General features: G+C 39.8%; 1 protein-coding gene across 1 annotated transcript in view; it reads left to right on the top strand.

Annotated features, from left to right (window-relative positions):
* Positions 1–26,578, top strand: part of LOC128636193 (transmembrane protein 272) — a 73,347-nt gene that overhangs the window by 30,323 nt on the left and 16,446 nt on the right. Inside the window, exon 3 of the mRNA XM_053689240.1 lies at positions 23,410–23,586. Coding sequence (XP_053545215.1) covers positions 23,410–23,586 — 177 coding nt within the window. The remainder of the gene's footprint in view (positions 1–23,409; positions 23,587–26,578) is intronic.

A 26,578-nucleotide genomic window follows, 5' to 3' on the forward strand; every position in this document is an offset into this window, starting at 1 on the left:
GACAAGATGGATGCCTAAGACAAAACGGCGGCCAAGAACAAGATGGCGCTAGTCATGCTAATAATTCCTAACATACCACCCTTTTATTCTAACAGAATTACACAAAAATAGAAAAGTACAGAAAACGGGGAAAGCCTTTAACAACAATATAAGTCTAATACTATGGTAACGTGAATCTATGTGAGAATACTATAGAGAAAAGATATTCACATATTGTGGTATAATTTTATAGGCTAATAGGGCACAATTTGTCACTGCACATAGGTGTGGCCTCTCCAATACTCTCCGTCTACCTCCCAGCATCCCCAAACTACTGGTCTATCTGCACAAAGACCCAACCAGCTCCCTATCTACCCAAAAACAACGCTGCATCTTTTATTTCTCCACCTGCATTGCTAGCACCCTCCAATATGTCCAACAGTTCCTTGGTCTGTACACTCTCCACAGTGAAGCATGACATGGGAACAGCACAAATGTCTCTAGGTGGCCTCTAATCACTTTAAGAACAGTCTTTGTCTTCTTAGAGCGCTCCACCTTCCTCAGACACTTTGCTTTAATACAGTTCATTTGCAGTAGGGGTGCTTATCCAGTGTTCTTCCGCAGGTAGATGCTGGAAGTCTGATGGTTTGTTCATGGGGTAGACAAGGTAGCCAGTTGATCCCCATAGCAAGCAGACACTCGAGTCAGAAGGAGTCTAAGAAGGAAACAAAACAGCACAAGATGAGCACACACCCCAATACAATCACAATTATGTCCAAATAAAACTTATTTCATCTTTTTTAAGCATCACAATTCCTTTAGCTTAACTCATCCTATGTCATTTAAAACCAAGAAACATTGTTGATATATAATACAAACTAAATACATTGATACTTTTACAGAGAATAATTCACAGCTTCTCTATACATTTTAAATGATACTTCATGAATACTAAGCAAGTGAAAACTACTAGACTTCAGCAAGAGGCTGAATGGCTATGCTAAAACTTATGCTAAGGTCTGCCCAGTAACAAAAATGAAAAAATAAAACAGTCAACAAAAATATTTTCTCTAAAATGAATTTATTTACACTTTCTCTTAGAACTACTAAAACAAATAACCTAGTGTTGCTTTATTCTGCAAACCTACTATCTGTAATGTTTATAATTCCACCCCTGCACTCTCTCCTTCTGTCAACTCTCACATCAGCGACTGCTTATCTGGCATTTCCTCCTGGATGGCCTCTCACCACCTTAAAATAAATATGTCCAAGACCGAACTACTTCGAATTCCCCCCTCTAGCTCCACTCCAGTCTCTAATTTTTCTATCACTGTTGGCGGCACCACTATCTCCCCATCACCCCAAGTACGCTGCCTCGGAGTCACGCTTGACTCAAATCTGTCCTTCATTCCCCACATCCAACTGCTCTCTTCATCCTGCCGCAACCACCTACACAATATCTCCAAAATGTGTCTGTTTCTGAGTGCTGAAACTACCAAACAGCTCATCCACTCCCTGGTAATTTCCCGACTTGACTACTGTAACAACTTACTAACTGGCCTCCCTCTCTCCCGCCTCTCTCCCCTCCAATCCATCCTAAATGCATCTGCCAGGCTAATCCACCTCTCTCGATGCTCTGTTTCTGCTGCACCTCTCTGTGAGTCCCTTCACTGGCTCCCCATTCACAACAGAGTTAAATTCAAAATTCTCACCCTGACCTACAAAGCCCTCACCAATGCTGCCCCACCCTACCTGTCCTCACTCATCAACAAATATACTCCAGCCCATCCCCTAAGATCCAACAACAACCTGCTTCTTGCATCCTCTACCATCACCTCCTCTCATGCTAGACTACAGGACTTCTCTCGTGCGGCACCAACCCTCTGGAACGCACTTCCTCGAGATGTCAGACTTGCCCCTTACCTCTGCTCCTTTAAACATTCCCTAAAGACCTTTCTGTTCAGGGAAACTTATCACCCAACTTATCAACAAACTAACTTCACTTAACTAACAGTTGCCCTCTATCTCCACACTAATATCATTCTCACCTCTGCAGTCCCCACCTCCTGTTTCCAATCCTCCTACCCGTCTAGATTGTAAGTTCCCACGGGAATAGGGCCCTCAATTCCCCCTGTATTTGTCTGTAAAATTGGGTCTTATCGTATTGTTTCTCCACTGTACTGTTATCCTTGTACCCATGGGCAGCGCTGCGGAATCTGTCGGCGCTTTATAAATAAAGAATAATAATAATAATAATTCTCCAACTATGATCCTAATAGTCAACAATCTCATCTGATATAAACACTGTTAGTTTACTAATTATTTTATGCAACCTAAATTCTCTCTCACTCCTGTATGAGGAAATAATACAATCATAACATCATTTAAAGCTACAAAATCTTTTAAAGGTCAACACATCTTTATGGTAAGATAATTCCTTTCATTGACAAACATCTGGAATTACAAAATTCAAATTGCAGATACCATACCAATTAATAAAAGGGAAACAAAATACATTTGCTTTCATAACATAGCTCCAATAAGAGTCATGGTAGGTAGAAAATATACCATCAATATAACTATAATTATGCTACTCCCTAAACAAATATTTCTTTGTATAGTTAATATAAACTTCTAGCTGAGACATGTCCTCATTGCGTTCCATAGGGTGAAGGGTCTAAAATATTCTGATATATTGCAGCATTTTCTTTAAACTATAATGGTGCAAACATATTTTCTATACTCAGTGAGCCATTCAATAGGTTACAATACTGCAAGGTTTAGAGTTACCCTTATATAAAGGGTTACTTTGTTAAGTACATAAACCACAATGTGCACTAATACCAATAAGGCATGCTTTTCTGTGGACAAAACTATATGACTTCTTATAACTAATATGATCAACAAAAATAACACAATACAAGAGAATACAAAACAAGCAATATAAGCAAACAAGTTAAAACAATACTCCCCTAATTTAATTGGTTGACCCTGTAACAGCATAACAGGTCCTCAATATCAACCGGCAAGGCACAGTCCAGAGAAGTATAGTCTTTATGTTTTGAAGACACACATCATAGGAAACAGTCATAGATTACCCAGAGTCCAGTTCTGGGGCTGGTACCAGAATGCAAAGCAAAGAATGGATCCAAAGATAGTTCAGCAACTTTTACTGCAGTATGGTGGTTAAAACAAGCTTGACAAAAGGTCTTTTATCTTAATTTTTCTTTCTTTCTTTAAAAGGTTTACTTGCATTCAATCTTCAATCTTTTGGAGAGTGCACTATGGAATTTTATCTGTACAGATTTTACCTAAATATGAAAAACTCAAAAATAATTCAGTTAGTGTCTTTAATCTCTGGATACAGCTGCATGATCTCATCCAGCAAATACAAATATTGTGTTAAGAACAAAATAGAAAAATAAAAACATTTTAGGTTCACTTTCTTACTTAAAATAATAATCACCCAAATCACATAAAGATACTCATCAGTACTCATCAATATTTCCCCCTTGTTTGCGTGAAGCATCCCATGTGGCACGCAAACACAAGATAACACGAAACTAAAAGACAAATCATGCACTCCACTCATGCATGCAGAATACTATTCTTAATAGCAAGCAAAATCAAATACACTGCACTATTCAATATGTCATTCATACAGCATGCTTCCACACGCAGTCACGAAAAAGAAAAACATAACAATTTCTTAGAAAACATTTAAAACCAATTGTCCATTCCGTTAAACAAAACATTAACAGCCGACACAAACTTTAAACAACCACAATTAACCTGAAATTCAACACAGCTACTTACATTCACTGAAACACAGCACTCGCAAAACACTACAAATAATTAAAAATCCTATAACAACCATCTATACCCTGGTTCTGAAAATTCTACCATGCACAATACTATGAGATCACACTAATAAGGCAATCACTGCAGATGATCAATAAACTCCGGTTGCATATTTACAAATAACATCCTGAACCATAAATTTACAAAGGAATACACAAACACCTAAGTACCCTATTTTGGGAAAAATCAGATAATAATGGTACAGCCACTAGCTCCTGCCCGCATGCACCATGCAAATCCACTATCAAATAAATCATGTTTGGCACAAATAATATGTGAAAAGCTCTAGAATCCAATCTATACTTTTACATAACCAAAATTTTAATAAATACCCCATTATTGGATTCAACTTTTTTTTTTATAATTTGATATTCACCATTTTGCAGCTCTCTAGCTAAATATAACAATTGCATATAACAAAAAATAAGCTATGTTCAAAAATGTCCCCTTTAAATTGTTCCCAATGATCCATTGGCCTTACTTATAATAAAAAATGTATACTGACGTTCATTAAATAGCCTAAGCAAACACAGCCAGCATAAAAAACACACTCACAGTGGGGTGCAGGCTAATTAAAGGGACATTTTACCCAAATTAAAAAATATCTTTAATTGAAACTGCTGACACAGTTAAATATACTAGTATTAGGCTTATAGTAAACCTCATTATCTCTCTCTGTAAATATGTCTTTAAAATCTCAGATTTTATATCAGTTTGCCTGTATCCCTTTAAATATTTTCTCTTCTTCTTTTCCCTTCTTTTTTCGCTAGTCTCACAGATCACAACACCAAGATTGCAGGCAATTTATCAGTTCAGTTTGCATTACAAAGGGAATTAAGTTACACTGCGTAAATATCTGCTATCTAAACGGCAGATTTAAAAAGAATATATAAAAGGCAAGGTCTCAAAAATATATTTTGCAAACTGCTAATACAGTGTTATTGCTGCTCATGAACTCCTTTCACATGAGTGAACTGGTCCTTTAAATAATAAAATGACAATTTTCCATTGCTCTGTCTAAGCCCTGAGCTCCAGTTTTACAGACAAATATAAGATAAGGAACACAATAAAATATACTTATTATCCGAAATTCAACCCATTGCAATTTACTTCATATATACAAATAAACTTGCAAATGCAACTTCTCCTATATTTTATACTATTCAGCTTGTATAACAAGCCATTGAAAATACCTTAATATCAAAACTATGTTACAGTGTACTGTCCCTTTAAGGACTAACCATTTATCATGTAAATTACATATGTATACCCGAGCCATGATTTAGGAAACTTATATTATTATTTACCACAAAAATTCTACTTCTTTACTGTATCATGACCTGCATATTTAAATGATAGCCCTCACCGCATAAATAATACCCATTTCTATTAAAACTTCTACTGCATTAATTTACTTGCAACAGAAACGGACCCAAATACTTTTAGATAAATTTAATGATATACAGCCTATAAGTTACCTTATTTTATCTTTTCCACTAATTCCTTGCACAAATCTTGCAAATACAACATACTTGAATCAACCTGTTAATCTTTTTCATTTACCAGAACGTGACCGCAAGTCACTCAAACATCCGCACATTCACAAATCCCTTAATTAGTTCACTTGCAAAAACAATATATTTATATGCCGCAACAGGTGGACAGTTTTTTTATTTGCATACAACAATTATCACTTAAAACTAAAAACTGCTATTAATAACACACATACTTAAAAACATGCTTATGACTTTAAAATAAAGCTATAACAATCAAACTTCAAATACCTCATTACAACGTCTGATTTCTTAGCTAAGAAACTAGCTTAAATAATTACCATACAGAAAGGAAAATGCACCAAGGTCATTTTTACAGCGATACACACACACACACGAGCTCATCTCATCTTGCATACCAGTAGGGATGAGCGAATTAAAATGAATTTTGATACATTCGTTCGTTCAAATCGAATTTTGAATATTTATATAACATTCTAAAATTCTATTTTCGAATATTTGTTTTCAAATTTTTCAATAAAATTCAAAAATATTTGTTCCAATAATAGAATGTTTAGCTATGTATTCATTCAATTTTGAAATGTAATATTCCAATTCGAATGTGACATTCGAATTTGAATGTGACATTCAAATTTGAAATAGTATTTCTATAGTAAGGTGTATCCAGTCCACGGATCATCCATTACTTATGGGATATTCTCATTCCCAACAGGAAGTTGCAAGAGGACCCACAGCAAAGCTGTTATATAGCTCCTCCCCTTCCTACCATATCCAGTCATTCTCTTGCAACTCTCAACGCGCATGGAGGTAGTAAGAGGAGAGTGGTGAAAAATAGTTAGTTTATTTTCTTCAATCAAAAGTTTGTTATTTTAAATAGTACCGGAGTTGTGCTATTGTTTCTCAGGCAGAGATAGAAGAAGAATCTGCCTGAGTTTTCTATGATCTTAGCAGGTTGTAACTAAGATCCATTGCTGTTCTCACACATGTCTCAGGAGTGAGGTAACTTCAGAGGGAGAATGGCGTGCAGTTTATTCTGCTATCAGGTATGTGCAGTTATGATTTTTTCTAGGATTGGAAATGCTAGAAAATGCTGCTGATTCCTGATAAATGTAAGTTAAGCCTGAATACAGTGATTTAATAATGACTAGTATCATGCTTACTCTCAGAGGTAATACCCTTATATAAATGCTATATAAAACATTTGCTGGCATATTTAATCGTTTTTTATATATGCTTGGTGATAAAACTTTATTGGGGCCTAATTTTTTCCACATGGCTGGCTTTATTTTTGCCTAGAAACAGTTTCCTGAGGCTTTCCACTGTTGTAATATGAGTGGGAGGGGCCTATTTTAGCGCTTTATTGCGCAGTTAAAATTACAGACTGAGGCATCCAGTTTTCCTTAGGAGTCCCCTGAATGCTACAGGACATCTCTAAAGAGCCTAAAATCATTTATTGGGGAAGGTAGGAGCCACAGTAAAGCTGTGGCACTTTGCTGGGACTGTTAAAAAACGTCTATGTCGTTTTATTGATCCGTTTTTTGAACTAAGGGGTTAATCATCTATTTGCAAGTGGGTGCAATGCTCTGTTAGCCTATTACATACACTGTAAAAATGTTGTTTGTGTAGCTGCCTTTTTCCACTGTTTTTCAAATTTTGACAAAATTTGTTTCTCTTAAAGGCACAGTACCGTTTATTTATATTGCTTGTTAACTTGAATTAAAGTGTTTTCCAAGCTTGCTAGTCTCATTGCTAGTCTGTATAAACATGTCTGACATAGAGGAAACTCCTTGTTCATTATGTTTAAAAGCCATGGTGGAACCCCCTCTGAGAATGTGTACCAAATGTACTGATTTCACTTTAAGCAAAAAAGATCATATTATGTCTTTGCAAAATTTATCACCAGAGGATTCTGATGAGGGGGAAGTTATGCCGACTAACTCTCCCCACGTGTCAGATCCTTTGACTCCCGCTCAAGGGACTCCCGCTCAAATGGCGCCAAGTACATCAAGGGCACCTATAGCGTTTACTTTACAAGACATGGCGGCAGTCATGGATAATACCCTGTCAGCGGTATTAGCCAGACTACCTGAACTTAGAGGTAAGCGAGATAGCTCTGGAGTTAGACGAAATGCAGAGCATACTGACGCTTTAAGAACCATGTCTGATACTGCCTCACAATATGCTGAAGCTGAAGAAGGAGAACTTCAGTGTGTGGGTGATGTTTCTGACTCAGGCAGAGTGCCTGATTCTGATGTTTCTACATTTAAATTTAAGCTTGAACACCTCCGCGTGTTACTAAAGGAGGTTTTAGCTGCTCTGAATGACTGTGACACAATTGCAGTGCCAGAGAAATTGTGTAGACTGGATAAATACTTTGCAGTGCCGGTGTGTACTGATGTTTTTCCAATACCTAAAAGGTTTACAGAAATTATTACTAAGGAATGGGATAGGCCAGGTGTGCCGTTCTCTCCACCTCCTATTTTTAGAAAAATGTTTCCTATAGACGCCACCACACGGTACTTATGGCAGACAGTCCCTAAGGTGGAGGGAGCAGTTTCTACTTTAGCAAAGCGAACTACTATCCCTGTCGAGGACAGTTGTGCTTTTTCAGATCCAATGGACAAAAAATTAGAAGGTTACCTTAAGAAAATATTTTGTCAACAAGGTTTTATCCTTCAGCCCCTTGCATGCATTGCCCCTGTCACTGCTGCTGCGGCATTCTGGTTTGAGTCTCTGGAAGAGGCCTTACAGGTAGCGACTCCATTGGATGACATACTTGGCAAACTTAGGGCACTTAAGCTAGCCAATTCTTTTGTTTCTGATGCCATTGTTCATTTGACTAAACTAACGGCTAAGAATTCTGGTTTTGCTATACAGGCGCGCAGATCGCTATGTCTTAAATCATGGTCAGCTGACGTGACTTCCAAATCTAAGCTGCTTAACATTCCCTTCAAGGGGCAGACCTTATTCGGGCCTGGTTTGAAGGAGATCATTGCTGATATCACTGGAGGAAAGGGTCATGCCCTTCCTCAGGACAGGTCCAAATCCAGGGCCAAACAGTCTAATTTTTGTGCCTTTCGAAACTTCAAGGCAGGTGCGGCATCAACCTCCTCTAATGCAAGACAAGAGGGAACTGTTGCTCAATCCAAAGCGGTCTGGAAGCCAAACCAGACCTGGAACAAAGGTAAGCAGGCTAAAAAACCTGCTGCTGCCTCCAAGACAGCATGAAGGAATGGCCCCCTATCCGGTAACGGATCTAGTGGGGGGCAGACTTTCACTCTTCGCCCAGGCATGGGCAAGAGATGTTCCGAATCCCTGGGCGTTGGAAATTATATCCCGGGGATATCTTCTGGACTTCAAAGCTTCTCCCCCAAAAGGGAGATTTCACCTTTCACAATTATCTGCAAACCAGATAAAGAGAGAGGCATTCTTACACTGTGTACGAGACCTCCTAGTTATGGGAGTGATCCATCCAGGTCCAAACGAGGAACAAGGACAGGGTTTTTACTCAAATCTGTTTGTGGTTCCCAGATTCAGACCAATTTTGGATCTAAAGATCTTAAACAAATTTTTCAGGGTTCCATCATTCAAGATGGAAACTATCCGTACCATCCTGCCTATGATCCAGGAGGGTCAATATATGACTACAGTGGATCTAAAGGATGCTTACCTTCACATTCCGATACACAAAGATCATCATCGGTTTCTCAGGTTTGCCTTTCTAGACAGGCATTACCAGTTTGTAGCTCTTCCCTTTGGATTAGCTACAGCCCCAAGAATTTTTACAAAGGTTCTAGGGTCGCTTCTAGCGGTCCTAAGGCCACGGGGCATAGCAGTAGCACATTATTTGGACGACATCCTGATACTGGCGTCAAACTTCCAAATTGCCAAGTCTCATACGGACGTAGTACTGGCATTTCTGAGGTCGCATGGGTGGAAAGTGAACGAGGAAAAGAGTTCTCTATCCCCACTCACGAGAGTTTCCTTTCTAGGGACTCTGATAGATTCTGTAGAAATGAAAATTTACCTGACGGAGTCCAGGTTATCAAAGCTTCTAAATTCCTGCCGGGTTCTTCATTCCATTCCGCACCCTTCGGTGGTTCAGTGTATGGAAGTAATCGGCTTAATGGTAGCGGCAATGGACATAGTGCCGTTTGCACGCTTACATCTCAGACCGCTGCAACTATGCATGCTCAGTCAGTGGAATGGGGATTACACAGATTTGTCCCCTCAACTGAATCTGGACCAAGAGACCAGGGATTCTCTGCTCTGGTGGCTATCTCGGGTCCATCTGTCCAAAGGTATGACCTTTCGCAGGTCAGATTGGACGATTGTAACAACAGATGCCAGCCTTCTAGGTTGGGGTGCAGTCTGGAACTCCCTGAAGGCTCAGGGATTGTGGACTCAGGAGGAGTCTCTCCTTCCAATAAATATTCTGGAACTAAGAGCGATATTCAATGCTCTTCAGGCTTGCCCTCAGTTAGCAACTCTGAGGTACATCAGATTTCAGTCGGACAACATCACAACTGTGGCTTACATCAACCATCAAGGGGGAACAAGAAGTTCCCAAGCGATGTTAGAAGTCTCAAAGATAATTCGCTGGGCGGAGTTTCACTCCTGCCACCTATCAGCTAACCATATCCCAGGTGTAGAGAACTGGGAGGCGGATTTTCTAAGTCGACAGACTTTTCATCCGGGGGAGTGGGAACTCCATCCGGAGGTGTTTGCACAAGTGATTCATCGCTGGGGCAAACCAGAACTGGATCTCATGGCATCTCGACAGAACGCCAAGCTTCCTTGTTACGGATCCAGGTCCAGGGACCCCAGGGCGATGCTGATAGATGCTCTAGCAGCGCCCTGGTCTTTCAACCTGGCTTATGTGTTTCCACCGTTTCCTCTGCTCCCTCGACTGATTGCCAAGATCAAGCAGGAGAGAGCATCAGTGATTTTAATAGCGCCTGCGTGGCCACGCAGGACCTGGTATGCAGACCTAGTGGACATGTCATCCTTTCCACCATGGACTCTGCCTCTGAGACAGGACCTTCTACTTCAGGGTCCTTTCCTCCATCCAAATCTAATTTCTCTGAGACTGACTGCATGGAGATTGAACGCTTGATTTTATCAAAGCGTGGCTTCTCCGAGTCAGTAATTGATACCTTAATACAGGCACGAAAGCCTGTCACCAGGAAAATTTACCATAAAATATGGCGTAAATATCTTTATTGGTGTGAATCCAAGGGCTACTCATGGAGTAAGGTCAGGATTCCTAGGATATTATCTTTTCTCCAAGAAGGCTTGGAAAAAGGTTTGTCAGCTAGTTCCTTAAAGGGACAGATTTCTGCTCTGTCTATTCTTTTACACAAACGTCTGGCAGACGTTCCAGACGTTCAGGCCTTTTGTCAGGCTTTAGTCAGAATCAAGCCTGTGTTTAAACCTGTTGCTCCACCATGGAGCTTAAATTTGGTTCTTAAGGTTCTTCAAGGAGTCCCGTTTGAACCTCTTCATTCCATTGATATAAAACTTTTATCTTGGAAAGTCCTTTTTTTGGTAGCTATTTCCTCGGCTCGTAGAGTCTCTGAGTTATCTGCCTTACAATGTGATTCTCCTTATCTAATTTTTCATTCTGATAAGGTAGTCCTGCGTACCAAACCTGGGTTTTTACCTAAGGTGGTATCTAACAAGAATATCAATCAAGAGATTGTTGTTCCATCCTTGTGTCCTAATCCTTCTTCAAAGAAGGAACGTCTATTACACAATTTAGACATGGTTCGTGCTTTAAAGTTTTACTTACAAGCTACTAAGGATTTTCGGCAAACATCTGCTTTGTTTGTTGTTTACTCTGGTCAGAGGAGAGGTCAAAAGGCTTCGGCAACCTCTCTTTCTTTTTGGCTGAGAAGCATAATACGCTTAGCCTATGAGACTGCTGGACAGCAGCCCCCTGAAAGGATTACAGCTCATTCTACTAGAGCTGTGGCTTCCACTTGGGCCTTTAAAAATGAGACTTCTGTTGAACAGATTTGCAAGGCGGCGACTTGGTCTTCGCTTCATACTTTTTCAAAATTCTACAAATTTGATACTTTTGCTTCTTCGGAGGCTATTTTTGGGAGAAAGGTTTTACAGGCAGTGGTACCTTCCGTTTAAGTTCCTGCCTTGTCCCTCCCTTCATCCGTGTACTTTAGCTTTGGTATTGGTATCCCATAAGTAATGGATGATCCGTGGACTGGATACACCTTACTAGAGAAAACACAATTTATGCTTACCTGATAAATTTATTTCTCTAGTGGTGTATCCAGTCCACGGCCCGCCCTGTCATTTTAAGGCAGGTTATTTTTAAATTTAAACTACAGTCACCACTGCGCCCTATGGTTTCTCCTTTCTCTGCTTGTTTTCGGTCGAATGACTGGATATGGTAGGAAGGGGAGGTGCTATATAACAGCTTTGCTGTGGGTCCTCTTGCAACTTCCTGTTGGGAATGAGAATATCCCATAAGTAATGGATGATCCGTGGACTGGATACACCACTAGAGAAATAAATTTATCAGGTAAGCATAAATTGTGTTTTCGAGTCTACAACTGTGTTTAATAAATGTAATATTCGAATTTGAATGCTACATTCGAATTTGAATGTCACATTCGAATTTGAAATAGTATTTCTAGTCTAATACTGTGTTTTAAATGTGATATTCGATTCGAATGTGATATTCGATTCGAATGTGACATTCGAATTCGAAATAGTATTTCTAGTCTAATACTGTGTTTTATAAATGTAATATTCGAATTTGAATGTGACATTCAATTCGAATGTGATATTCGATTCGAATGTGACATTCGAAATAGTGTTTCTAGTCTACAATTGTGTTTTATAAATGTAATATTCGAATTCGAATGTGATATTCGAATGTAACATTCAAATTCGAATGTGACATTCGAATTCGAATGTGACATTCTAATTCGAATATGACATTCGAAAACTGTAAATAACATTTGAAAATCGAATTTTTAAGAATATTCGTTCTTATCAACATTCTACTATGTAAATCGAATTTTTACAATAACATTCGTTCTAACATTCGAATTCGGATATAAACACATTCGTCCATCCCTACATACCAGAAATTCACTCCCTTTTTTTTTTTCTTTCCTTCTCAGGAAAACATATATTTCATAACATACCAAAGATATAAAAATACAATAAGATTAACTTTCCACCAAATTTAAAATGTATTTGAAAGTGCCCGAATCTGCAGGAAATGGCCATTTTCCCAGCCGATTGAGACAATTTTCAAACAAAATAATACATTCTCTTTTTTTCTTTGTTTTTTTTTTTTTTCAATTCTCTGAATATGTGCTTTGGTGTGTGCGCTCAGTGCCCCCCCCCCTCTATGCCCACAACATTCTTTAACACAGAGGATGCTTTGAATCTACACAGCAGTAATTACTGACAGTTTTTTATGATCCCCCTCCCTTTCTCGAGTGGATGTCTCTGCCTGAAATGTTTCTGCCCTTAACAGAAACTGTTAACCCTTTTGTAGACATTAAATATGTAATCTTCTCTGTGCATTATTATCTATGAGCAGACCCCATTTCCACAACACAATAATAGCAGCAATTACTTTAATATTCTTAAGCACAGCACAATACAATCATATAGGAATTAAAAGCATGTAAGCAAAGCATCAAATATCAGTTCAAATCCAGCGATAGGTAAGAAAAAACTCTACTATAGGACTGTATATAGGGATAACTTCAATACAGATGAGACTCACTCATCACAACACAGCAATGCCATCTTGCCCAGGGGAATGATAACCTCCCGTCAAATGCATGCTGGAGGGGTTATCACAACTGCTGGCAGGTCTTTAACCTCCGCAAACCTGCGCCTCCACCGCAGGAACCCCTTAACCCTTTATCATATATAACCAACACCTATTACCAAAAATAAATTTAGGTTCAGATTCACAGAGGGAAAGTAGAGTAAAAAACACTCATCTACTTACCCAGTGCGAATCCCACGAGCTGACACCAGAATTGTTAGATGTTGTTTTCAGAGGGGGACCGTGTTAGTCAGGGCTTGGCCTGGAACACACCTTATCAGCTGAAAAAGACTGTATTTGATGAGGATATCCATGAGAATAGAATTCAGACCAAGCAGCAATGAGTCTAAAAACGATTCTGTTTATTGAAAGAGGCACAACATGTCTTATAGCCAACCATTTCAGCATACAGGGTTAACATGATGACACGTTATGACCGCGTCATATCATACCATATTTCATGAACAAAAGAAGCTTATTAAAATATATGAGAGAAAGAAAAGTATGAAGGAGTGTTTCTTATAACAGTAACGAAAATACATCTGTGCGCCTATTTCAGCTTAAAGCAAGGTCGTTTGGGCCCCTTACCTAGATAACGGACTTCCAGGCATCTTGCCAGGAACCTTTGCAAGGCCAATATTACTAATACAATTCTTACTAACATCAGCATATTTCTCACTACATAATAACTGCTATAATAAAAGATTCATTAGACAATATGGATGCCTAAGACAAAATGGTGGCCAAGAACAAGATGGCGCTAGTCATGCTAACAATTCCTAACATATGGGGAAACACATTTTATGTTTACACCTAACACCCTGACATGAACCCCGAGTCTAAACACCCCTAACCTTACACTTATTAACCCCTAATTTGCCACCTCCGACATCACCGACACCTACATTATATTTATTAACCCTTAATCTGCGGCCCCCAACATCGCCGACAGACACCTACATTATATTTATTAACCCCTAATCTCCCGCCCCCAATGTCGCCGCAACCTACCTACACTTATTAACCCCTAATCTGCTGCCCCCAACGTCGCCGCCACTATATTAAATTTATTAACCCCTAAACCTAAGTCTAACCCTAACACCCCCCAACACCCCCTAATTGAAATATAATTTAAATACATCTAAATAAAATTACTATCATTAACTACATTATTCCTATTTAAAACTAAATACTTACCTATAAAATAAACCCTAATATAACTAATAGTTACAATGTAGCTAGCTTAGGCTTTATTTTTATTTTATAGGCAAGTTTGTATTTATTTTAACTAGGTAGAATAGTTAGTAAATAGTTATTAACTATTTAATAACTACCTAGCTAAAATAAATACAAATTTACCTGTAAAATAAAACCTAACCTAAGTTACAATAACACGTAACACTACACTATAATTAAATCAATTCCCTAAATTAAATACATTTAAATAAATTAAATTAAATTAGCTAAATCACAAAAAACAAAACACTAAATTACAGAAAATAAAAAACAAATTACAGATCTTTAAACTAATTACACCTAATCTAATAGCCCTATCAAAATAAAAAAGCACCCCCAAAATAAAAAAAACCCTAGCCTAAACTAAACTACTAATAGCCCCAAAGAAATCAACTCTTTTTCCTGTAAAAAAAATACAAACACCCCCCCAACAGTAAAACACACCGCCCACACAACCAACCCCCCAAATAAAATACTAACTAAAAAAACCTAAGCTCCCCATTGCTCTGAAAAGGGCATTTGGATGGGCATTGCCCTTAAAAGGGCATTTAGCTCTATTGCGGCCCAAAGTCCCTAATCTAAAAAATAAACCCACCCAATACACCCTTAAAAAAATCCTAACACTAACCCCCGAAGATTCACTTACCGGGAGAAGTCTTCATCCAAGCGGAAAGATGTCCTCAACGAAGCCGTCAGAAGTGGTCCTCCAGATGAGCAGAAGTGGTCCTCCAGACGGGCAGAAGTCTTCATCCAGACCGCATCTTCTATCTTCATCCTTCCGGCACGGAGCGGGTCCATCTTCAAGACATCCGACGCGGAGCATCCTCTTCAAACGATGTCTTATTCGTAATGAATATCTCTTTAAGTGACATCATCCAAGATGGCATCCCTTAGATTCTGATTGGCTGATAGAATTATTTCAGCCAATCGGAATTAAGGTATAAAAAATCCTATTGGCTGATGCAATCAGCCAATAGGATTGAGCTGGCATTCTATTGGCTGTTCCAATCAGGAAATAGAATGCAAGCTCAATCCTATTGGCTGATTAGATCAGCCAATAGGATTGAAGTTCAATCCTATTGGCTGATTGCATCAGCCAATAGGATTTTTTCTACCTTAATTCCGATTGGCTGATAGAATTCTATCAGCCAATCGGAATCTAAGGGACGCCATCTTGGATGACGTCACTTAAAGAGATATTCATTACGAAGAAGCAGTTTGAAGAGGATGCTCCGCGTCGGATGTCTTGAAGATGGACCCGCTCCGCGCCGTAAGGATGAAGATAGAAGATGCCGTCTGGATGAAGACTTCTGCCTGTCTGGAGGACCACTTCTGCCCGTCTGGAGGACCACTTCTGCCGGCTTCGTTCAGGACATCTTGCCGATTGGATGCAGACTTCTCCCAGTAAGTGAAGCTAGGGTTTTTTTTATTTTGGGGGGGCTTTTTTATTTTGATAGGGCTATTAGATTAGGTGTAATTAGTTTAAATATTTGATCATTTCTTTTTTATTTTGTGTAATTTAGTGTTTTTTATTTTTTATTTAGTTAATTGTATTTAATTAATGTAATTGATTTAATTGTAGTGTAAGGTTAGGCGTTAGTGTAAGACAGGTTAGGTTTTATTTTACAGGTAAATGTGTATTTATTTTAACTAGGTAGCTAGTAAATAGTTAATAACTATTTACTAACTAGTCTACCTAGTTAAAATAAATACAAACGTAGCTGTAAAATAAAAATAAACCCTAAGCTAGATACAATGTAACTATTAGTTATATTGTAGCTATCTTAGGGTTTATTTTATAGGTAAGTATTTAGTTTTAAATAGGAATTATTTAGTTAATGATAGTAATTTTTATTTAGATTTATTTTAATTATATTAAAGTTAGTGGGTGTTAGGGTTAGACTTCGGGTTAGGTTTAGGGGTTAATAACTTTAGTATAGTGGCGGCAACCACTGGGGGCAGCAGATTAGGGGTTAATAAGTGTAGGTAGGTAGCGACGACATTGGGGCAGCAGATTAGGGGTTAATAAGTGTAATGTAGGTGGCGGCGATGTTAGGGGCGGCAGATTAGGGGTTAATAAGTGTAATGTAGGTAGCGACGACATTGGGGCGGCAGATTAGGGGTTAATAAGTGTAGGTAGGTGTCGGCGATGTCGGGGGTGGCAGATTAGGGTGTTTAGACTCGGAGTTTATGTTAGGGTGTTAGGTGTAAACATAAATTTTCTCTCCTTATAGGAATCAATGGGGCTGTGTTACGGAGCTTTACGCTCCTTTATTGCAGGTGTTAGGCTTTTTTCTAGCCGGCTCTCCCCACTAATGTCTATAGGGAAATTGTGCACAAGCACGTAAAACCAGCTCAAATCAGCGCTGGTAATTGGGTGCGGTATGGAGCTCAATGGAGCTCAACGCTGACATATTGCCTGCTAATGCTGGGTTTTTGCAAACCTGTAATATCAGCGCTATATGGAGGTGAGCGGGGGAAATAACTTGCAAGTTATTATCGAGCCCCTCATAACGCAAAACTCATAATCTAGCCGAAAAAAAATGTTCTTATAAGTGAAGAACATTGGAAAGTAAGTAAGTTATTTCCATTGAAAAAATAGTTGAACATAATTTAACTTAGTAAAATTGATGATTTTTCATGCTTCTAGATAAGGGCTCAAAATAAGGGCTCAAAAGTCAAATCAAATAACTTGTCATATACCCTTAAACCCTTAAAAAAATGTTTTAATATTTATATGAAAATATTTATCAGAAAGTGTATGTATAGTATATATGAGTGTAATAGTTTATTTTGATATGTTTATGATGTATTTTTTTAACCCTTACACTTCATGCTAGGTTTTTTCAATTGCTCTAATACTTGAAGGGCAAATTTTGTTTGCACTCGAGTGCAACCATTTACTTTCAACTTGTAATACATGTGTTAGTTAGCACGGTCACGATATTGCTTATTGCATCCTGCACTAACACTAGCGTGCCACTTGTAATACATGCGTTAGTTAGTGAAGTCACAATATTGCTTATTACATCCTGCGCTAACACTAGCGTGCCACTTGTAATACATGTGTTAGTTAGTGAAGTCACAATATTGCTTATTACATACTGCACTAACACTAGCGTGCCACTTGTAATACATACGTTAGTTAGTGAGGTCACAATATTGCTTATTACATCCTGCGCTAACACTAGCGTGCCACTTGTAATACATGTGTTAGTTAGTGAGGTCACGATATTGCTTATTACATCCTGCACTAACACTAGCGTGCCACTTGTAATACATATGTTAGTTAGTGAAGTCACAATATTGCTTATTACATCCTGCGCTAACACTAGCGTGCCACTTGTAATACATGTGTTAGTGAAGTGCCGATATTGCTTATTACATCCTGCGCTAACACTAGCGTGCCACTTGTAATACATACGTTAGTTAGTGAAGTCACAATATTGCTTATTACATCCTGCGCTAACACTAGCGTGCCACTTGTAATACATGTGTTAGTTAGTGAGGTCACGATATTGCTTATTACATCCTGCACTAACACTAGCGTGCCACTTGTAATACATGTGTTAGTTAGTGAGGTCACAATATTGCTTATTACATCCTGCACTAACACTAGCGTGCCACTTGTAATACATGTGTTAGTTAGTGAAGTCACAGTATTGCTTATTACATCCTGCACTAACACTGGCGTGCCACTTGTAATACATGCGTTAGTTAGTGAGGTCATGATATTGCTTATTTCATCCTGCACTAACACTAGCGTGCCACTTGTAATACATGCGTTAGTTAGTGAGGTCACGATATTGCTTATTTCATCCTGCACTAACACTAGCGTGCCACTTGTAATAAATGCGTTAGTTAGTGAGGTCACCATATTGCTTATTTCATCCTGCACTAACACTAGCGTGCCACTTGTAATACATGTGTTAGTTAGCGAGGTCACAATATTGCTTATTTCATCCTGCACTAACACTAGCGTGCCACTTGTAATACATGTGTTAGTTAGCGAGGTCACAATATTGCTTATTACATCCTGCGCTAACACTAGCGTGCCACTTGTAATACATGTGTTAGTTAGCGAGGTCACAATATTGCTTATTACATCCTGCGCTAACACTAGCGTGCCACTTGTAATACATATGTTAGTTAGTGAGGTCACGATATTGCTTATTTCATCCTGCACTAACACTAGCGTGCCACTTGTAATACATGTGTTAGTTAGTGAAGTCACAATATTGCTTATTACATCCTGCGCTAACACTAGCGTGCCACTTGTAATACATATGTTAGTTAGTGAGGTCACGATATTGCTTATTTCATCCTGCACTAACACTAGCGTGCCACTTGTAATACATGCGTTAGTTAGTGAGGTCACGATATTGCTTATTTCATCCCTCGCTAACACTAGCGTGCCACTTGTAATACATGCGTTAGTTAGTGAGGTCACGATATTGCTTATTGCATCCTGCGCTAACACTAGCGTGCCACTTGTAATACATGCGTTAGTTAGTGAGGTCACGATATTGCTTATTACATCCTTCGCTAACACTAGCGTGCCACTTGTAATACATGCGTTAGTTAGCATGGTCACAATATTTCTTATTGCATCCCGCGCTAACACTAGTGTGCCACTTGAAATACATACGTTAGTTAGCGAGGTCACGATATCGCTTATTGCGGCCGATGCTGAGCTTTAGCGTGGCTCTTGTAATACATGCGTTAGTTAGCGAGGTCACGATATTGCTTATTGCGTCCCGTGCTGACACTAGCGTGGCTCTTGTAATACATGCGTTAGCGCGGTCGTGATATTGCTTATTGCGTCCCGCGCTAACACTAGTGTGCCACTTGTAATACATGTGTTAGTTAGTGAGGTCACGATATTGCTTATTGCATCCCGTGCTGACACTAGCGTGGCTCTTGTAATACATGCGTTAGTTAGCGCGGTCGTGATATTGCTTATTGCGTCCCGCGCTAACACTAGTGTGCCACTTGTTATTTAGGTCAATGTTGTGTGAATTTCCTCTGACATTTGTGTGAGCTTATTTCATCCTGCACTAACACTAGCGTGCCACTTGTAATCTAGGTCAGTGTTGTGTGAATTTCCTCTGACATTTGTGTGAGCTTATTTCATCCTGCACTAACACTAGCGTGCCACTTGTAATCTAGGTCAGTGTTGTGTGAATTTCCTCTGACATTTGTGTGAGCTTATTTCATCCTGCACTAACACTAGCGTGCCACTTGTTATCTAGGTCAGTGTTGTGTGAATTTCCTCTGACATTTGTGTGAGCTTATTTCATCCTGCACTAACACTAGCGTGCCACTTGTAATCTAGGTCAGTGTTGTGTGAATTTCCTCTGACATTTGTGTGAGCTTATTTCATCCTGCACTAACACTAGCGTGCCACTTGTTATCTAGGTCAGTGTTGTGTGAACTTCCTCTGACATTTGTGTGAGCTTATTTCATCCTGCACTAACACTAGCGTGCCACTTGTAATCTATGTCAGTGTTGTGTGAATTTCCTCTGACATTTGAGTGAGCTTATTTCATCCTGCACTAACACTAGCGTGCCACTTGTTATCTAGGTCAGTGTTGTGTGAATTTCCTCTGACATTTGTGTGAGCTTATTTCATCCTGCACTAACACTAGCGTGCCACTTGTTATCTAGGTCAGTGTTGTGTGAACTTCCTCTGACATTTGTGTGAGCTTATTTCATCCTGCACTAACACTAGCGTGCCACTTGTTATCTAGGTCAGTGTTGTGTGAACTTCCTCTGACATTTGTGTGAGCTTATATCATCCTGCACTAACACTAGCGTGCCACTTGTTATCTAGATCAGTGTTGTCTGAACTTCCTCTGACATTTGTGTGAGCTTATTTCATCCTGCACTAACACTAGCGTGCCACTTGTTATCTAGGTCAGTGTTGTCTGAACTTCCTCTGACATTTGTGTGAGCTTATTTCATCCTGCACTAACACTAGCGTGCCACTTGTTATCTAGGTCAGTGTTGTGTGAACTTCCTCTGACATTTGTGTGAGCTTATTTCATCCTGCACTAACACTAGCGTGCCACTTGTTATCTAGGTCAGTGTTGTCTGAACTTCCTCTGACATTTGTGTGAGCTTATTTCATCCTGCACTAACACTAGCGTGCCACTTGTTATCTAGGTCAGTGTTGTGTGAACTTCCTCTGACATTTGTGTGAGCTTATTTCATCCTGCACTAACACTAGCGTGCCACTTGTTATCTAGGTCAGTGTTGTGTGAACTTCCTCTGACATTTGTGTGAGCTTATTTCATCCTGCACTAACACTAGCGTGCCACTTGTTATCTAGGTCAGTGTTGTGTGAATTTCCTCTGACATTTGTGTGAGCTTATTTCATCCTGCACTAACACTAGCGTGCCACTTGTTATCTAGGTCAGTGTTGTGTGAACTTCCTCTGACATTTGTGTGAGCTTATTTCATCCTGCACTAACACTAGCGTGCCACTTGTTATCTAGGTCAGTGTTGTGTGAATTTCCTCTGACATTTGTGTGAGCTTATTTCATCCTGCACTAACACTAGCGTGCCACTTGTTATCTAGGTCAGTGTTGTGTGAATTTCCTCTGACATTTGTGTGAGCTTATTTCATCCTGCGCTAACACTAGCGTGCCACTTGTTATCTAGGTCAGTGTTGTGTGAACTTCCTCTGACATTTGTGTGAGCTTATTTCATCCTGTACTAACACTAGCGTGCCACTTGTTATCTAGGTCAGTGTTGTGTGAACTTCCTCTGACATTTGTGTGAGCTTATTTCATCCTGCACTAACACTAGCGTGCCACTTGTTATCTAGGTCAGTGTTGTGTGAACTTCCTCTGACATTTGTGTGAGCTTATTTCATCCTGCACTAACACTAGCGTGCCACTTGTTATCTAGGTCAGTGTTGTGTGAACTTCCTCTGACATTTGTGTGAGCTTATTTCATCCTGCACTAACACTAGCGTGCCACTTGTTATCTAGGTCAGTGTTGTGTGAATTTCCTCTGACATTTGTGTGAGCTTATTTCATCCTGCACTAACACTAGCGTGCCACTTGTTATCTAGGTCAGTGTTGTGTGAACTTCCTCTGACATTTGTGTGAGCTTATTTCATCCTGCACTAACACTAGCGTGCCACTTGTTATCTAGGTCAGTGTTGTGTGAATTTCCTCTGACATTTGTGTGAGCTTATTTCATCCTGCACTAACACTAGCGTGCCACTTGTTATCTAGGTCAGTGTTGTGTGAACTTCCTCTGACATTTGTGTGAGCTTATTTCATCCTGCACTAACACTAGCGTGCCACTTGTTATCTAGGTCAGTGTTGTGTGAATTTCCTCTGACATTTGTGTGAGCTTATTTCATCCTGCACTAACACTAGCGTGCCACTTGTTATCTAGGTCAGTGTTGTGTGAACTTCCTCTGACATTTGTGTGAGCTTATTTCATCCTGTACTAACACTAGCGTGCCACTTGTTATCTAGGTCAGTGTTGTGTGAACTTCCTCTGACATTTGTGTGAGCTTATTTCATCCTGCACTAACACTAGCGTGCCACTTGTTATCTAGGTCAGTGTTGTGTGAGCTTCCTCTGACATTTGTGTGAGCTTATTTCATCCTGCACTAACACTAGCGTGCCACTTGTTATCTAGGTCAGTGTTGTGTGAACTTCCTCTGACATTTGTGTGAGCTTATTTCATCCTACACTAACACTAGCGTGCCACTTGTTATCTAGGTCAGTGTTGTGTGAACTTCCTCTGACATTTGTGTGAGCTTATTTCATCCTGCACTAACACTAGCGTGCCACTTGTTATCTAGGTCAGTGTTTTGTGAACTTCCTCTGACATTTGTGTGAGCTTATTTCATCCTGCACTAACACTAGCGTGCCACTTGTTATCTAGGTCAGTGTTGTGTGAACTTCCTCTGACATTTGTGTGAGCTTATTTCATCCTGCACTAACACTAGCGTGCCACTTGTTATCTAGGTCAGTGTTGTGTGAATTTCCTCTGACATTTGTGTGAGCTTATTACATCCCGCACTAACACTAGCATGCCACTTGTTATCTAGGTCAGTGTTGTGTGAATTTCCTCTGACATTTGTGTGAGCTTATTTCATCCTGCACTAACACTAGCGTGCCACTTGTTATCTATGTCAGTGTTGTGTGAACTTCCTCTGACATTTGTGTGAGCTTATTTCATCCTGCACTAACACTAGCGTGCCACTTGTTATCTAGGTCAGTGTTGTGTGAGCTTCCTCTGACATTTGTGTGAGCTTATTTCATCCTGCACTAACACTAGCGTGCCACTTGTTATCTAGGTCAGTGTTGTGTGAACTTCCTCTGACATTTGTGTGAGCTTATTTCATCCTGCACTAACACTAGCGTGCCACTTGTTATCTAGGTCAGTGTTGTGTGAGCTTCCTCTGACATTTGTGTGAGCTTATTTCATCCTGCACTAACACTAGCGTGCCACTTGTTATCTAGGTCAGTGTTGTGTGAACTTCCTCTGACATTTGTGTGAGCTTATTTCATCCTGCACTAACACTAGCGTGCCACTTGTTATCTAGGTCAGTGTTGTGTGAACTTCCTCTGACATTTGTGTGAGCTTATTTCATCCTGCACTAACACTAGCGTGCCACTTGTTATCTAGGTCAGTGTTGTGTGAGCTTCCTCTGACATTTGTGTGAGCTTATTTCATCCTGCACTAACACTAGCGTGCCACTTGTTATCTAGGTCAGTGTTGTGTGAACTTCCTCTGACATTTGTGTGAGCTTATTTCATCCTGCACTAACACTAGCGTGCCACTTGTTATCTAGGTCAGTGTTGTGTGAACTTCCTCTGACATTTGTGTGAGCTTATTTCATCCTGCACTAACACTAGCGTGCCACTTGTTATCTAGGTCAGTGTTGTGTGAGCTTATCTTTATAAGATGTTTTTGTCACCTCCCAGTAATAAATAATCATCTGGAATAGATTCATGACCACTGATTTGTGTCTAACAGGTGCCGTATACAAGGATGACTGCCCCAATCAGCCGTACATACCGATGTATCTGATAGTGGCTGGCGTCACACGGGTGCTCATTTTTGGTTTGACACCAATGAAGTTTTTTTATAAGAAAGTGACCTACATTATACAAAACGCGTTAGGACTTTTTGCCATAGGCTGGTTAATTACAGGTCAGTACCAGGGGCCGGGATTTCTACATTCCCTAATGTATAGTTTTGTTAAAGGGACAGGAAATCCCACATTTTCTTCCATGATTGAGAGCGCAGACACATTTGCACAACTTTTTATCATACTTCTATTATCACATAGTCTTCATTCTCTTGGGATCTTTTGTTGAAAAGCAGGGAGGCAGCAGTTTTGCAAGAATATTATCCATTTGCAAGAGCACTAGAGGGCAGCACTGTTCCCTGTCAGGTAGTGCTGCATGCGCCTACCTAGGTATCTCTTCATCACGGAATGCCATGGGAACAACACAAATATAAAGGGACGCTAAACCTAATTTTCATGATTCAGATAGAGCAGCCATTTTAAGCAACTCCCTAATTTACTCCCATTATCAATTTGTCTTCGTTCTCTTGCTATCTTTATTTTAAAAAGCAGGAATGCAAGCTTAGGAGCCAGACCATTTTTGGTTCAGCACGCTGGTTAGTGCTACATTTAACCACCAATCAGCAAGCGCTACCCAGGTGCTGAACCAAAAATGGGCCGGTTCCTAAGCTTGCGTTTCTGCTTTTTAAAATAAAGATAGCAAGAGAACGAAGAAAACTTGATGATAGAAGTAAATTAGAAAGTTGCTTAAAATTGCTGCTCTATTTGATTCATGAAAGAAAACATGTGGGTCTAGTATCCCTTTAATAAAATAAGTAAATTGGAAAATGTATGGGTTACTTATCCCTTTCATATATATACACAAGAGGCTGCTAAGCAATAAAACATACAAGGAAACACGACCAGAAAGGGACGGTAACACCTTGAGGTTTTATATAAAATGTTTAGTAATTTTAAACATTTTCTTCTGTTAAGTGTGATCAGTCCACGGGTCATCATTACTTCTGGGATATTACTCCTCCCCAACAGGAAGTGCAAGAGGATTCACCCAGCAGAGCTGCATATAGCTCCTCCCCTCTACGTCACTCCCAGTCATTCTCTTGCACCCAACGACTAGATAGGATGTGTGAGAGTACTATGGTGATTTTATTTAGTTTTATTTCTTCAATCAAAAGTTTGTTATTTTTTAATAGCACCAGAGTGTGTTATTCCTTCTCTGGTAGAGTTTGAAGAAGAATCTACCAGAGTTTTTACTATGATTTTAGCCGGAGTAGTTAAGATCATATTGCTGTTTCTCGGCCATCTGAGGAGAGGTAAACTTCAGATCAGGGGACAGCGGGCAGTTTAATCTGCAAAGAGGTATGTAGCAGTTTTTATTTTCTGACAATGGAATTGATGAGAAAATCCTGCCATACCGACATAATATCATGTATGTATTTTTACATTTGAGTATTCTGGGGAATGGTACTTCACTGGAATTACACTGTGTATATAAACTTTAGCCTATTTGGTTTTTACTAATTTATGTTAAACGTTTTTGCTGGAATGTAAAATCGTTTTCATTTTCTGAGGTACTGGGTGAATAAAATGTTTGGGCACTATTTTTCCACTTGGCAGTTGCTTTATCTAATTATGACAGTTTTCTGATCTCTCTCACTGTTGTGTGTGAGGGGGAGGGACCTTTTTTTGGCGCTTTTTGCTACGCATCAAAAATTTCAGTCAGAAGCTCATTGTTTTTTCCTGCATGTTCCGGTTTATCTCTACAGAACTCAGGGGTCTTCAAAGCTTGTTTGAGGGAAGTAATCTAACAGAGCTGTGAGATTGTAGTTGACTGTGATAAAAAGTTAGAGGGTTACCTTAAGAAAATGTTTGTTCAACAAGGTTTTATATTGCAACCCCTTGCATGCATTACGCCGGTCTCGGCTGCAGCAGCATTCTGGATTGAGTCTCTGGAAGAGAACCTTAGTTCAGCTACGCTGGACGACATTTCGGACAGGCTTAGAATACTTAAGCTAGCTAATTCATTCATTTCGGAAGCCGTAGTACATTTAACTAAACTTACGGCTAAGAATTCCGGATTCGCCATTCAGGCGCGCAGAGCACTGTGGCTAAAATCCTGGTCAGCTGATGTAACTTCTAAGTCCAAATTACTTAATATACCTTTCAAAGGGCAGACCTTATTTGGGCCCGGTTTGAAAGAAATTATCGCTGACATTACAGGAGGTAAGGGCCACGCCCTACCTCAAGACAAAGCCAGACCTAAGGCTAGACAGTCTAATTTTCGTTCCTTTCGGAATTTCAAAGCAGGAGCAGCATCAACTTCCACTGCTCCAAAACAAGAAGGATCTGGTGCTCGCGTCAGACAAGGCTGGAGACCTAACCAGTCCTGGATCAAGGGCAAGCAGGCCAGGAAACCTGCTGATGCCACTAAAACAGCATGAATTGAGGGCCCCCGATCCGGGATCGGATCTAGTGGGGGGCAGACTTTCTCTCTTCGCCCAGGCTTGGGCAAGAGATGTCCAGGATCCCTGGGCGCTAGAGATAATATCTCAGGGATACCTTCTGGACTTCAAATACTCTCCTCCAAGAGAGAGATTTCAACTGTCAAGGTTGTCAACAAACCAAACAAAGAAAGAAGCGTTTCTACGCTGCGTACAAGAACTTTTGTTAATGGGAGTAATCCATCCAGTTCCTCGATCGGAACAGGGACAAGGGTTTTACTCAAATCTGTTTGTGGTTCCCAAAAAAGAGGGAACTTTCAGACCAATCCTGGATTTAAAGATCCTAAACAAATTTCTAAGAGTTCCATCTTTCAAAATGGAGACTATTCGGACAATTTTACCCATGATCCAAGAAGGTCAGTACATGACCACAGTGGATTTAAAGGATGCTTACCTTCACATACCGATCCACAAGGATCATTACCGGTATCTAAGGTTTGCCTTTCTAGACAGGCATTACCAGTTTGTAGCTCTTCCATTCGGATTGGCTACAGCTCCAAGAATCTTCACAAAGGTTCTGGGTGCTCTTTTGGCGGTACTAAGACCGCGGGGAATCTCGGTAGCTCCGTACCTAGACGACATTCTGATACAAGCTTCAAGCTTTCAAACTGCC

Source organism: Bombina bombina, chromosome 7 (genome assembly GCF_027579735.1).
Source record: "Bombina bombina isolate aBomBom1 chromosome 7, aBomBom1.pri, whole genome shotgun sequence".
NCBI classification, from domain to species: domain Eukaryota; kingdom Metazoa; phylum Chordata; class Amphibia; order Anura; family Bombinatoridae; genus Bombina; species Bombina bombina.